This window comes from Strigops habroptila (assembly GCF_004027225.2).
Source record: "Strigops habroptila isolate Jane chromosome 13 unlocalized genomic scaffold, bStrHab1.2.pri S16, whole genome shotgun sequence".
Classification (NCBI taxonomy): Eukaryota; Metazoa; Chordata; class Aves; order Psittaciformes; family Psittacidae; genus Strigops; species Strigops habroptila.
Window position 1 is genome coordinate 4,170,405 of NW_022651054.1, and position 15,843 is coordinate 4,186,247.

The window sequence follows — 15,843 nt, forward strand, 5'->3', positions numbered from 1 at the left end:
AGTGCCACGGGGCACTTGAATAATTGCACATCCCCTGCTGGTCACCGTAGAAGTTCAGTAAGCCACAGAAAGCATATTTGTTCATTCTTTGCAGCCAGTAATTCAAAAAGATAAGGTGGTTCTCAAACCACACCTAGAAGTTTCCCCTGAGCCTACAGCACTGAGCTGCTAGAACACAACCACCACAGCCACTGTATACTCAAAGAGTGGCCATGTGTAGAGTGTCTGATTGCAGTAAGCAGTACATACAGACAGCAAACAGCTCCTCCATTCCCACAGTTTCTGCAGGTTTCCACAGAACGAGCAGTCAGAACAGTTCATTCCTTTCGTATCACCTCACCCAAATTTCCACTCACCCAGAATATTCACCTGAGTAACTCTCCAGTTTGGTTAATATGCAAAGACAGACTCAGTTAACAAAGCTGTAATTTCATACCAACAACTTCATAACATAAACCGTATTTCATAAAGAGATCAGAATTTCCAAATGAGTATCTTTATAGATTCTTATATTAAGGTCAACCACTGAAAAACGTGTAAACAAGCACAGTAATGTCTCATCCCTGAGACTGAGCTCTAGCAGTAAAAAGAAGGATGCTGCTCCCTTCTTTCAACGTGCAGTATCATCTCTTCCCTTGAGCTATCTCTGACACTTCCGTGAACTCCAGATGAGCCAACTCAGTTCACAAGCCAGCAGAAAACTAACCAGGGGAAAAAAATAAAGATAAAAACTTTTCTTTTGTTCTAGAGATCTGAATCTCTGACACAAAATTCAGAACAGCACAAGAACGATCGCCACGAAAGGGGGAAGAATTTTGTCATTCAGCAGCAAGCTGCTGGATCATGTCCTCCAACTTCTCTAAGCGCATCTAATGTTTGGATTGTCTCTGATTTCCCAGAAACCAGGAAAATTACTCCATAACCAGTGCATATATCCAGGATCCTGTCATATTATTTAAGAATGAAAACACATATTGTGCAACTCTTCAGATTTTCAGTTATCACTCCCCGAAAATAAAATTTTACCTTTGGTGGAGCCCAAGATGAACATTTTTCTTGGCCTGCTTTGTGAGTAACACACGTGGATGGTCAAAACTGAAATCAGCCATCAGTAACCAAGTGGTGGAGAAAGAAAAAAACTACAGAAACACCCCAAACACAAACAACTCAAGGATAAAGAATTCTAAGTGAAAACATCCTAATAAAATCATAACAAAATAAGCATTGGCTTTAAAAGTCTAGGAGAACTTCAACTATATTGCACTTCAGTTATTCCTTTGGAGGATAATTGAGCACTTCCAGCTTTCTTAATTCAAGGAGGTATGTTTGCTGCAGCTTCTATAATTACACACGAAGTGATCTTGTGTAGTGTGAACTACCAGCTCCATCTTCAGATTTAGTTTAGCAGAGTAACTTGATTGAACTGATGACAGGAAAGAAGGAGGCTTGCCAGCATAACTTGAGGATAAAGTTATGTACCTGGCTATAGAAAAACTCTTATTCTACTTCTTTTTGCACAAACTTCACTATTCCTTCTGCTACTCTCCTCTCTTTGAACCGATATCACCACAACAGCCTTCAGTACCCAAGGCAGAGAAAAGAGTGTCATGATGGAATGGTTGAAGTCTTCCACCACACACAGTGATTTTTACATATATGTCTTTGCTATGCCCAAGTCAATGGGAAATATTGAAACTGTAGACTTCAGAAATCACATTAAGATTTACAGGAGCTATTGGAGCTCTCAGAAGACACCTCAGATAATGCACACCAAGCCTGGAAACTGTTCTTTTGGATGAATGTGAGGGCCCCAATATCTAGACAGTTTATATTACAGGCATTTAAATGTTTAAATGATGGAAAAATACAGAATAAAACTGAAAGTAGATACTGCATATGATTAATGGGAGCAAATAAAACCATAGAAGATGAAGAAGCTGAGATAAAGATCGGAAAAAAAAACCAACCTACCAGTGCAGAGAAGGAGTGAAAAACAAGCAGTGAAGAAACAATAGTGGACAACAAGTAAAACAAGGTTCTATATGGGTTTATTACGTACAAATGTTGCAATGCACAGGTTTTGACTCTTTAGAATTCTGCTTTTTCAGAACACTTTTTCCCCAAATTATGCCCCATCAGACAGAAATCAGTTTACCAAGATTTTCATCAGAGTAATGCAGAGACACCGCTTTAGAATCTGGCAATAAGCCTTTCTTTTCAAAGAAAAAGAAACAAAACCCGAAGGGTCATTGTAGTGTCACGAGCCCCACCTCAGCCCTCGCAGTCACTGACAGATACCCAGTGGTTTCCAGGGGACACTGCACAGAGTTGGCAGTGCCAGGGAAGAGACGCAGAGTGCTTCTCACATGTTGTTTAATTACTTTTCCAACATTTTGCTGTACTTCTATTGTTGGGTACTTGCACATAATATGAGATAGCAAGGATGGCAGAATTCTATTCCCTAAAGTATTCTCTTGGTTTTAGGGTTTCTTACATACTGTAATAGCATTGTTGCAGCTGTTTGGCTCAAACGAATAAGGCTTCTGGAGTAAGAGAATGCCTTTCCCTTGAGGGCAGAAAGCAAATGCTGTGCAGAAAGTGAGTATCATTATTAATTTACAATTATTTCATAACTTACCCCTCATATACCAGCCTGTTTGAAGGCCTCCTTTCTTTTCATCCCAACAAATGTGATGTTGGATATCAGCTATAGTTAAACCATCTAAAACTAGATGACACATTGAAACATTCTCTTGCCAGTATTATTTTTAAGCTAAAACAGCGTAAACCATATTCTCCATCATTAAAAATATGCAGAGTTAATGTTTATGTAACTTCAAAGAACAAATTTCTGTCATAAAAGATACCTGGTGCAAACAGATCTCTACATCCTGCTAATATTTACCCACAGGAGTAAATCTCTTCTTCAAAGTACTCCTACAGTTGTCAACAAGAATATTAATAACAATATTACTCTTGATAAAGCATTTAGCCCTGCATATAATACCTAAATACACGTAGCTAAAAAAATTAAGCAATCTTGTGGAACCCACCCAATGCTGCTGGATAATTCCTCACCTAAGAACTCCACAATCAGTGTTATTGCACCATGGAGCAACCATCTGTGGTACAAATAACTGTTTTCCTATTTAATTTCAAATTCACCCTTTAACTGCACAAACCTAATGGTTTCCAATTTTTTCCTCCACACACATTACAAGCCAAAAGACACTGTGGAATGTTTATCTCTTATCTGGATATTGTCATTTTACTGTCTCAAACTTCTTCAAACAAGCTTTTCGCTAGGGAGGAAATCAGTCAGCATCAGACCTAGTGGAGAAACCCTGCACTTGCTCAATGTCTGTGGCTCTTACATAGTTCCAGATGTTCAGAACATTAATAATGCACTAACTCAAAACCTCTTTTTGAAACTTTAGAATGTGCAAATTGCATTAAAACCTCTTTGCCCTCATTAATGGCATTGTTACAATCCCAGTACTCTGGAAAATGTTTTTTGGCATTTGTTTAACTTTGTGATATTGCCATTTACTCATTTTAACAGCCAGTGCTCAAACCTTAGTGCTTTTAATAGGCCTGGCTAAACAGACTACCATCTTTTGTAAATTTATTGAAGTAATTTAATAAATAAGTAAAAGTTGTCCAAAGGCAGTATTGGGGTTTTTATTGATGGCAGCAAAAAAAAAAAAAAGGGTTTCTTATAATTTATTTACAAAACCGTGTTTCAGCAAAGTTTTAGAAATTAAAATATTTTGTTCTTTTTTCAGTGTTACAACTGATGCATTTTCTGCCACTCTGACACAGACTTCTTGAAAAAAGAAATAACAATTCTACCAACCTCATCCAAATCTCAGTAAGAAAAGATGTCTTAGGCTAAGAAGTGCCAGACATTCAGAATTAATACTGAAATTGTATCCCTCTCTCAGCCTGTCATATGTAGGGGTGGCAATTTTATGTCCTGGCCAGGAAATGGCACATTCAAGGACCCAGGCTCATATTCAATGCAGACACACTGCTGTGCAATGGCAGGAGAGTGCAATAGCAAGAGGTTAAACTGAGGTCCCTCCTTTTGATTCCAAATAACTACCTAGACTGAACCCGAAGATTCTCACTCTATTTGAAAACAGCACACATTAGACCTACTGCCGTGCTCTGTTAGATCTACTGCCAGGCTCTATGTTGCTCACAGAGTTAACTGATGTTAAGGTCTGACTGCCTGGAGTTGTATAATACCACCAAGCACGGTTTGTCAACAGAGCAGCGAACAGCATTTGTCTGTAACTTCACTACAGCTTTGGTTGATACCTTAAACATGGAAAGGGAACCAAGACAGTCAACAGAGGTGTTCCAGTCCAAATGGATTTAACGTCACCCACTCCTGACCGTTCTCACTGAAGAAAACATGATCAGCAAAGAGAACAGGAAAATGGGACAAGACTGACAGAACCTAAGCTCTGAACTAGCAGCTCTTAAGATTATGAGATATATAGCAACTCAAATGTGAAATTCGGCATTTATGTTTTGCTAAAGTTACTATATATGTATCATTATAATCTTACCCCAAAATTCTCAAGGGGAACAGCAAATGCAATGCAGCATTAATTGGTCTGTACCTACATGTTAATAGTAATGTAAAACAATGTAATAGTTCTGCCAGCTCCAAGACATTTCCCTCTACAAAACTATTTGATACGGTATAATGCAAAATACACAGCAACAGTGTGCAACTGCTGAGTAAGACTGCTATTTAACCTCAAAAATTAAAGCTTTGTAAAAGAAAGCAGATACAAATGAAATACGATTAATCTGAATCAATGGTGAACACAAGATCTTGAAGGTGTAAGAGGAAAAAATAAACAGCAGTAAACAAATTTTGGATTCTCAAGAGGAGAAGTATTCTCAGTTTTTAAGTTCTACTGCTTAAAAAGCACCATTCAAACCCTTTTGGGCAACTATGTTATTTTAAAAATGTTACTTTCAAGTTATGGCTCAACAATTAGCAGATACAAATTAAGTAACAATGCCTCAAAGGAAAAAAAAACCCAAGCAAAACACAACAAAACCCCAATGTTAACATCACTGGCCAAAGCTTCTTTTGTAAAAAAGCTACTAAAGGTCAGTTAATTCATCATGATGGATTACTACTAAAATTTATAAGCATTAGCATTTTTCTCCTTGCTGGATACCCTGACTTTGATATGACACATATTGAATGAATCATCTAAGACGCAGGCACCAGGCAAGATATATCTTAATGCAGACAGGTTGGCAACATGAACCCTAATGGTCCTTATCTTAATCTTGTTTAAAAGCATCTTAGATTTCTGAGTAATCTTTTCACCTTCTGATATTCTCTTTTATAGAGTGTTTTTGCTGGAGTTGCTACTGATTTTCACATCAACGCATTTTTGTTGCATAATATCACCAGTTTTAGTAGCCCTCAAATGATCTAGGTTTGCAATTTAATCAATGTTAAGATTAAGCTTACATTAAAAAAAGTCAACATGCCAGAACTCCGATGACGATAATAAAAATTCGTATGTTATTGTAGATTACCCATTTGTGAAACACGGCATCACAGCTGTTCAGAACAGACACCCACCAAACGCAAGTTAATGTGTATCTGATGCACTGTTTTATTCTTATCCGTGTATTTTCCTCTATTGCATTATTAACCTTGGATATTTTCCATATGTATATTTTAAACAGTCACTTTTCAATGAAAAATATGTTTATTCAAATACCTGATCAAGATAAAAGGAAGTTTCTCTACTATTGCTTTTTTCATATTCACATTGTATCTGGTAATTCCGAATTACGCAGACAGAACAAGGTGGCAGACTTTGCCCACAAAAGTGCACTGAGCTCTTTCTGCTACAGCTATTTTGATAAAAAACCCCAAACAAACAACAAAACAGGGGGTAGAAGGGGCCCAGAAGATAACTACCGTATTATTTTTAATTCAGATTTTTTTGCAGTAGCAGAAGTTCATACATTAGGTAAAAAGATCTTTGGAAAGTACCTTCTCAGCCTAAGTATCTTCTTATACGGATCATTAGGAAAGAATGCAGGTTTACAAGTTGACTTCCAATTCTTTACAAAACAGTTGAATAACATTCTACAGATTATAAATATCTTGTTGTAAGGGGCACTCCGGAGCAAAACATAGACAAGTGACTACTACCTCTTCCTGGCAGTAGACAGCTTCTTCAAAGAAATCTAGAATCTCCCAGGAAATAATCTACCTAAAGCAACACTAATAGAGAAAAATGCAAGCCATTAATGGATGCTTTCTGCACGCATTAGCACTGGAAGGAGTATGCGACTGAAACGCCAGCTGCTACAGCAACAGACCCTGCTGACATTTATAACATCCATCTCCAATGTTCTATGAGCAGGAGCCTGTGTTTTCATTTTATGATTAGGTTAATGTGGTGACATTTAGAAATTTTACTTGCCCTCTATTTGTACCTGGAAACTTTCTAGTACTTTGACATCTTCTAGGTGAGTACAAGATAGTTTTTCTATTATACACTTCAGAAGTCTGAAACAAATCACTAAATTTCTGCCAGAGTTTGTTTCTCCAGCTCTAACATGAGTACAGGAGTCAGTTATCACTTTCACCAAGTACTGGTAGATCATTACTTTTATGCATAAAAAGCAACCTGGAATTCCAGAAAAAATATAGAGAAATAAATACTCATAAAAGCTACTTAAATTCCAGACTGGGAAGTTTAAATGATATTATTTGTTCTATTTCTACCATAAATTTATTTACAACATTGTGTAGTGAAGTTCTGCCTAACAGGACAAGCAAGAGGAGAACACTGCCTGGTGCTAGTGCTGGGGTCCCAACGTCAGTCATCACAAACTGTCTTAGGCAGGGTTCTCAACTTCTGCTTCCTGTGGAAGGGGTTAAACCCCCCACTCTTACTATTCCTATTGACTGAGGCAAAAACATGGTGATTTACCATTCTTACAATGAAAAAGAACATTTACCGATATTTTATTAAAGTGAACAAAATTCAAAGTGAATGGAAATTAACAAAAGTGCTATTTCTGTCCCTAACATCTCCTTGTATATAAGCTCTTGAAAGTAACATACAATTTATTACCTGAATTACATTAATAATGGGTTTTCCAGAAAAATAAAATTAACTTTATTTACAAAGCAAAAGAATTTGGGATAACTGTTGAAGAGAGTTTCAAGCAAACAGGTAAGAAAGAATGTGCAGGATGAGTGCTGAAAGTGAGGTACTGAACCAGACAGAGCCATCCAAGAAGCAGGGCTTCTGATTCTTAAAACTGAAAGAGAATGTTGCACTGCAGAACACATCTATAACCGTAACCAAATTGACATCCAGTGTACATGCCTAAATTCAAGCTCCATCAAATTATCTGCATAGATAGCACTCAACATTCAGAGCATTGCCATCAGCCTTCACACGTTTAATGACTTTATTTTTCACTTATTCCAAAGTTGAAACTCCAATTCGTAAAACCCTCAAGAAATCTGCTTAACTCATAATGGTTTATTTAGTGATATATGTGACCATGTATATTAATCAGATCTTGATGGCCTTGAGCAATTTCTTTAAAAGCTGTGGGGTTTTTTAGAGATGTAGCAACTTCCCCACAAAAATCTCTGAAAATTAGGTTTCAAATGCAAACGTGCAGGTAAGCCATATTCTGTATGATGATAAAAGAAAAATACCTTGTTTTCCTTGTACTAATATGCTTATGCTTACATTATTCTGTGTTTTCAACATATTAATCTCAGACTTCAAAGGCAGCCCAATCCAGAACAGTAGAAGTGGTATGAAAAAGGGCATCCGTAGAAAAATATTGGCAATGTGATTTTAAAATATCATCCTTCAATTGTCTGCAATTTAGATTTATCAATACTTTTGCTAGGATCATGGAAGTGTTCCCACAAAGGAAAAAACCACTCACCGTGTTTAGCTAGATGACCTTTCAGTGAAAAATAAGGGCAGTGAGGGGGGGAGGGTACCAGAGCTGTCCAGCAATCTCCTTCCTTCCTTATTAAATGTCATTACAAACTCTCTCTGTGCTTTCAAATCAGATTACTAGTCTCATAAAAAACTTTCATAAATATTTGTCAGGTCTGGATACCTGAGATCAACCATCACATACTGTTTAACATCATACACTGGAGTAACAAGAATAATGAGGATACTGAAAACTAAATATGCCCCCATTTCAATTCTTCGATAAATTGAATGCGAGATTTCTTTTCAGATCATTAACTTTGTATATAAGTGCAGAGTGTTGTGAGCCAGTTTAAGTAAATTTATAGTCAGTAACCTGCTTTACCAGTGACTGTACATTACCTGGTCTAATGTGGTCACCTAATGGTTACTGTCAGTAATTGCACCGATAACTGTAATTCTTTATAGACACCCAGTAAAGAAAAACCCACCACTTTGCAGCCTCATCAGTTAAACAAAACTATTATAAAGGTTTTGTAAAAAATAAAAAAAATAAAAGAATGTTATTTCCATTCGCTGGGGGGCTTGTTCATGTGGTAGGATTTTGTGAGGTTTGGGTTTTTTTGAGAGGTTTTTATTTTGTTTGTTGAGAGGATTTTTTAAAATCATAAATGATGGTTCAAAATGAAAAATGTCACACTCTTGCAAGCATTACAAGACAAATGGGTGTGAATTACAAAATTATACTGCAGGTTTATATTCCTGTTTCTCAGAGCTGACCATAAATAACAGTAAGAACTGAGAGAGAAGAAAGCAGAACCACTGTGAGGTACAGATTAACCACACTTAGATACCTGTTGTCAGTGAAATTAGATATGACATAGTTTGAAATTGAGAAATTTGATTCCTTTCAGCCAATGCCAGTGGGCAATTCCCCTGACTCCAGAAAAAGACACCAGAATCTCCAATGCAGTGAAATGGAAGAAGAAACAAGGAAATAAGAAATTCACTGGATGAATACAGCATTCAAGTAGCACACAGAGAACATGCTAAGGCATTCTTGCTGCTGAGTTATACACACCAATTTTCCTTTCCTGATGTATGTTACAAGGAGGAGGTTGGGGGATTTTTATAATAATTTCAAAACATTCAGGGAAACAATAAAAAAAACCCTGCAGATCAGTCTGGCTTGTTTTGTAAAACTGAAACAATTGTATCCATTAACTAAGATACAGACACCTGCTGAAAACAAATATAAACATGGGTTTTCATGGAAACAAACTTGTATGCCAGCCAATATGAAATCCAAGACATGACAATATAATGGAATCACAGTGTGTTATTACATTTATTTTATAAACATTTATATATGTTGATGCAAAAGCAAGAGATTACACAGCATATTTTCAAGCAAAGTGTGTGTGGTTTGAAAGGAAGAATATGAATTAAGATTTCCTTACCTTATAGGATGGCAAAAAGCACAAAATTCCTTGGGCAACTGTTTGACACACTGAAAGCAGAAGTGCTCCCACCTCATCTTGGAACTCAAAGGTCTCTGTATGCTGGAATGTGGCACACAACTTCCGACCATTAGGGCCCACTCCAATGGTGCCAATCCAAACCTGATGTAGTTCATATTTAAAAAGTTAATTCTAAAATACGCAGCACAAACTGTATTAAATTACATGAGGTTAACTAATGAAATATTAAGTGTAAGGGGAAATATTGAGATATTTCTAAACAAATTAATTCCACTACTTAAAAACAGAAGAGAAAGTGCGATAACTGATAAGATGGCTGTTTACCAATGCAGCAAAACTTCAACTTTTCCAAGGACACGTTTCAAACTGCCCCTTTTTCCATTTGAAGAAGTACTATACAATTGCATTAACCCAAGCAATAGTTCTGTACATTCCTTTTTACTTACAGAATGGGTTTGTCGTCAACAGTTACTATTTCTCACCCAGTGGCCATCATTACACCTCAGGAGAGGGAACCACAATGCAAAAGTTTACCTGTGAGTTCCGAATAACGTGATTTGCCTCCAACTGAATAGAAAACTTCACACCAAGCTCTGAAGAAAATGAATCCATTGGAGAGAGCGTACCAGATGTCAGAACAATTGTTCTCACATCATTTAAGTCTGAAAAAGCCTAGGATGGAGAAAGAAAAGGAGGAATTGAAAGTGATTGCACTGATTTTCTAAGACCTTATATGCATTTGTTATGACTCAAATTACTTAAGGCCTTCTACTTCCCACCCAGCTTACCACAGCAGGATTCAAGCACCAAAAATTAAGCATGTGGACTACAGTTTTCTGCCGCAAATTCTTTTTACGCTTGGGCCGTGTAAAGAAGGCACTTGTATCTGAAGCATCAAGTTGGCTTTCATTCATCCAAGTGTAAGTTTGTTGTAAAGCAACTCTGTAGTCATCTGCAAACCTACAGAGAGATACAATAATATGAAAAAATTCTACAAGCAAGAATGGAAGCTGTATGCATTAAGCTCACACAAAGCACAGTGTTGCTACAAGGCATTTACAATTAAGTATAAGAAAGAATTTTACACTTTCTAAAAAAACAGTGAAACTTTACAATAATTAATATTTGAAAATAAGGTTTAACCCAGAAGCAGCTCAGACGCAAGACACCGTAAGTGAGGGGTTCACAAACAAAAGAGGTGTTTGGCAAAGCAGCTGAATTCACCACACTGCTCAGGCTACGCACTTGCACTGACCTGCTCTTATCTTTAAAAAGATATAAAAGAACCATGAATAACCCCTTCAGCACCATCTGAGTGGCAGGGCTCACAACTGGTATCTCAATAAGCTCCTCTCTACCGAACATCGATACTTTTTCTTCTTTTTCCAGGGCAGCAGCAAGATGTTTCTATAAGAGACAAACAAATTCCACATTAACAACATTCTAATTATCTTCTCAAAAACAAAACTAATACAGATACAAGAGTTTCAGCACAGTGCTTTAAAAGTTCACCTAAAACACCTATATAGTCAGACTGAAGACAGAATTGGAAGGGAAAAGTAACAATGTCTTTTAACGTGTTTGGCTTAAACAGAAAGGAGAGGTAAAATTGAAAATAGGGTAAATGCATTTCAACAGTCAATGAAAATGCAGATGGATAAAACAGACAAAACTATCACTGACTCAGTGCTGCAATTTAAATAATTGCACATGATCAGTTATATCCTTTAAAACATTGATTCTCCACAAATTCCAGTAGCTCAAGTGGAATATTCATAGTTTTCATCAGGCATCTTCTTCACACAGCTTTTCAGTATTGCAATAAATTAAAAGACCTTTTAGCATTTAAACTTATTTACATTTTAAGAAGTTTAACAACATCAGTACTGTGCACCCTGGTACTCAGTTATATAGCATACAACATTACCTGTAAAATGGGAAAAGTAATATCAGTTATTCCCATTTTGTGCAAAATGCTGAGCATTTCTTTTCCACTCCAAACCTTACAAGAAGTTTCATACCCTCTTTCTACCAGTTGACTAGAGCTCTCCTTTAACCAGCTGTAAAAAGAGAGGAATCAGAAATAACTTTAGCATTAATTTTAGAGATTTAGAGACACTTTACACATACAAACCAAACCTCAAAAATTGCACCAGACTGCTATGATGTTGATGGTGAATATTTTACTACATCTAAGTAAAGAGAATCTGCTTTTCTATATGCCTGTTTGTCACTGTTGAACTAACTTCTAGGGAACTTCTCTTGATGCAGCACATTGAAGGTGAGAAGAAAATTTGTCCCTATAACGTTCTATTTTATCATCACATAACATCTTTACGATAAAGAAAAAGGATTAAAATATAATCTGCTCTTACAATATAACATGTTGGGCTCATTTAAGAAAGATTTCTGCTGTACTTTTCAAGCCACTCATTCTTACTCTAGCTGATGCTAGTTTACCATGGGGCAATAAAAAGTGCAGATCTACGTGCAGGTATTTGTAACTTTGGTACAGTTTGAAAATGAAGCAGAATTACAGTTGTACATACAATGCAAAACGTGATAGGACTTTCTGAAAACATGATCTAAACATGTAGGCCACCTCATTTGTGGCATAGCTAAAATCTTTTCTAACTGAATGTGTCCTCTATCATCCCTGCAGTATTACAGGACCTTCTTTCTGTCTAGAGAGCAGGCAGGCTTCCTCCCTGGCAGGAAGTGCCAAAGCTGTCCGTTTCATCAACCAGCAGGAGGCATCAGAAAGACAGCTGTCATTTCTACAACAGTTCAAAGTATTTACCTGTAAAATCAGTTATTCATTACCAACGAAAGCAACGAGGCTCAATGACTGTTTCAGTGCCAGATTTCCTGTCCTGTCTTTGCAAATAATCTGATCAATGGAACAATTAAAAAAACCCAAAACCTTTCCTTTTGCCAGGCTAAACGCAAACAAACCCCCATAAATACTACCAGAACAATCACTTCTTTGGCTATCATTTGCTTTTTCTTATTAAGCGATGATGATCACTAAGACAGGCAGGACTTCACCAGTGTAATACTCTGCCCCATTTCCTCAAACACAGGATCAGAAAGACCTGGAACTAAAATTAGAAAACTGCCATTGTGACAGAAACAACACAGATTTACAATGGGTAAAACATGTCAGGAGATATAAAATTTCCATCTGCCTGTTACGAACTTCAAAAACCAACATATACTTTTGAAATGGTCACACTATAAATGCAAATACAAACTTAACACAATAACCTTCCTAATACTAAAATATCACCAAAAAACCAAATCCTAGAATAACTTCCATCCAATTAAATCTAATGTTAAAGCAATTACTTGAAATAGCTCTTAATTTATTTTTAGAGTACAGCAGTAAAAGTGAATAAAATTAACTTGATTCCCAGAAATATATCTATGGGTTTGAAGTGAAGCATGCAGTATTTTCAGGAAAAGATATAACAGATGTTACAAACATGTCTTCAATTCAAGAAAGTGTATTTGCTCCTTCTCTGCATACCAAAAAATCCCATTGCTGATACAGCCTACTCCATTGAACAAAGTAATTTGTCCTGGTAAATTTGCAGTTCATCAGAAAAGCTTGCCAGTATGCTCCATTGGTACACCTTCAAATTTGTCAGAACAGTCATTTTAGCACCTCTGTGGCACTAAGCCCATGCTTAAGTGCTTTCTGGAATGAAGGCCCAGGATCTTTATAACTGAAATCAGGTTTTTCTAATTACCCATGCATCTGGCAAAGCCACCTCACTCTGCATTTTACCAATTACTGGCTATTTACACCCAGTCTTCTGCTTTCCGTGCTATTGGAAAATTTGCCATGACAATCACCCTTAGCTTTTCTGATAAGGTTAAAAAGCTTGAGGCAATCAAATCTCCAGCCATGCTATTCTTATCTTTTACTAAAATTTAACGTTTCAAATATCTAAGTAGGAGAATCAGCTTCTGTGACACATAAACACTAACTCTCAGAATGGAGACTTGCTGTAGTGTACTCTGAAGTCTATTTCACCAACCACTAATGCAACAAAATGACAATCTTGACATGCACTTAATCAGAATTCAGTTCACTTCAAAGCCACTTGTATCATTATTCACTTTTATTCTGCCGAGTTTGCTGCTCCAGGTTTCATTAGCAGTGCTTCTGAGCTCTTTCAGCCCCTGGATCCCCCACATGAAAAATTCAAAAATTAAAGGCTACAGAGCTGAATTCCAAACTCTTTAGTGGTGATAAACTCTTCTGATGTTGTTTCAACTTCCTCATGTTCCCACTTCATCCATAAGACTTTTGCCTTCGCCCTTATTTCTTGCCGTCCTTCCTGAGCTTCTGACCCCGGCCCATTTGCTTTTGTTCCATCCCCTCTCATGATCGTTAACTTCTGCTCAGGTCTTCCGCTTCCAATTCTGTTTACATAGTTTCTGGGGGTTACCTTTTTTTTTCCGCTCTTACTACCTTTTCCTCTATGGGTACAGAAAGAAGCAAAGAGGAGAACATCTTCTGGTTTTTGAGCTTCTTTCTGCCTTACTGATCAACTCCTGCTTTCAAAACCACTTCCTCAATCATCCATATTTTTCACTGAACTCCTCTATCCTCGTGTTCCAACAAGATAGGTACTAAGAGATTCAGCATATCCTTGATTTCAATTTCAGTACAAAAGCAAATCATTAAAACCACATTCTACTGACATAGTCCAGGAATGACCAGTAATCCTGTGTGGACAACTTTTTCCTGAGAATAATCAGAAATTCAAAGGGGAAAAATCATGCATGCTCTGTTAAAAGAGGTTGCTACCCGAATTCTCTACAGACTTCAGTCTCTTCTGAGAATTTGCATGTACCCCAGTTTTTCAGACCCTTGTATCTTTGTTCAAGATGTTTCACGGGGAAAACAAAGGGCATGACTGATAAAATCACGTTCACCTATGAAGAACCCATTCCAAATAGATTCCAATCTGGTTCCAAGAACAGATTCCAGCCTGTTCCAAACATCTCCTGCCCAAGGCTCTGAAAGCGTTTTATGAATGTGAACTAAGTAATGCTGTGACAAAATAACGCTATTACTATTTGTCATATAAACTAACAGAAATATGTGAAAGAGAAGAATTATTTATCTCAGGTAAAGTTTTCATACAGAACTTCCTAAATCAGGACAGTAACCCCCATAAAGATCAGCATGTCATTCAAGAGCAAACGTACTTTTCAAACAGGATTTCAGTGTTTGTCTTTGAGTAGGATGAATGGTTTTTTTAACTATATCAAAACTCCCTGAATTCCTCAAATGAACAAAAACCAGGTGACTGCATAGTTTGAAGCATACCCCAGTTGTATTTTAACTGATGCAAAATAGCAACCAGTAAATCGCATCAGCAAAAGGAATCTAATTGTAATTTTAAAAAACACTAATTGATGATTGATGTAATGGTATTAGAGTTGCCTTACTTTGTCAGAGAGCAGCACACAGCCCGTAGGGGCTCATGATCCTTCTGTCTGATGTTGTTGTTGACCATGAAATCTAGCTCTTCTCGAGCAGCTCTGAGTTGACTTTCTGTAACACCATAGCTCATTGACTCTCGAGCACAGTCCTCAATATTATGGGCTTCATCTAAAATGACTACTTGGCCTTTTAGGTTAATTTCCATCTAAAAAGAAAATTATGATCTAGTAAAACAAAGTGAAAGACATTAAGGAGAAATAGCAACTAAGAGGATGCTGTTAAAAAAGTCTGGATTAACATAATCTGAACCTCCTACACTCTACATAAACCAAACAACTGGGAAGTTTGCAAGGGTTTATCTTCTGCTGATTGGAAAAAAAAAAACCAAACCCCAAACTGATCAGATAGCGTATGGGACCAGTGGAAGCATTCCTTGGAATACAGAAATGCTTATTTCAGAAAAAAAAAGGGGGGGGGGAAGAGAGAGGAAAAACACTTTAACTCAGGAGTTATTCTGTAGATAATATTTTGCATATAAACCAGATCTCAGTTGGCCGTAGCCACTGACCCTTACGTTTTTAACTTCCCTTTTACTTCAGTTATTGCAATCTCTTCCTTACAAATATACTTACACTCTCCCGTATCTGCGGGTCCAGGAGATAATTATAAGGACAAAATACAATATCTGCTCCCACCATGAGTTCTCTGGCTGCAAAATATGCACAGGCACGAAGCTTCTTTCCCAGGCTCACTAGATCTTCAATGTCCCAAGCCTGATACGCTCTGTGTGCAGACTGTAGTGCATGGTGTTCACTGAGTTTATGAACACCATGATAGTAAAGACAGGACTTGCCCTAAAAGTAAGTAAGTGCAGATAGTTTGTGATTACAAAAAAAATAATGAAAATCAAGTAAGATTAAATCCCCTAAATTGT

The 15,843-nt window shown here is 37.0% G+C and overlaps 1 protein-coding gene across 2 annotated transcripts in view; it reads right to left on the bottom strand.

The window, feature by feature from the left end:
- The window catches only part of BRIP1 (BRCA1 interacting protein C-terminal helicase 1), a 61,362-nt gene that overhangs the window by 33,898 nt on the left and 11,621 nt on the right, over window positions 1–15,843 (bottom strand). For both annotated transcript variants that reach the window (XM_030472588.1, XM_030472589.1), the window contains exons 8-14: window positions 15,542–15,763; window positions 14,915–15,114; window positions 11,376–11,508; window positions 10,704–10,855; window positions 10,237–10,408; window positions 9,983–10,120; window positions 9,428–9,589 (exon numbers count right to left, since the gene is read on the bottom strand). In XM_030472588.1, coding sequence (XP_030328448.1) covers window positions 9,428–9,589; window positions 9,983–10,120; window positions 10,237–10,408; window positions 10,704–10,855; window positions 11,376–11,508; window positions 14,915–15,114; window positions 15,542–15,763 — 1,179 coding nt within the window. The remainder of the gene's footprint in view (window positions 1–9,427; window positions 9,590–9,982; window positions 10,121–10,236; window positions 10,409–10,703; window positions 10,856–11,375; window positions 11,509–14,914; window positions 15,115–15,541; window positions 15,764–15,843) is intronic.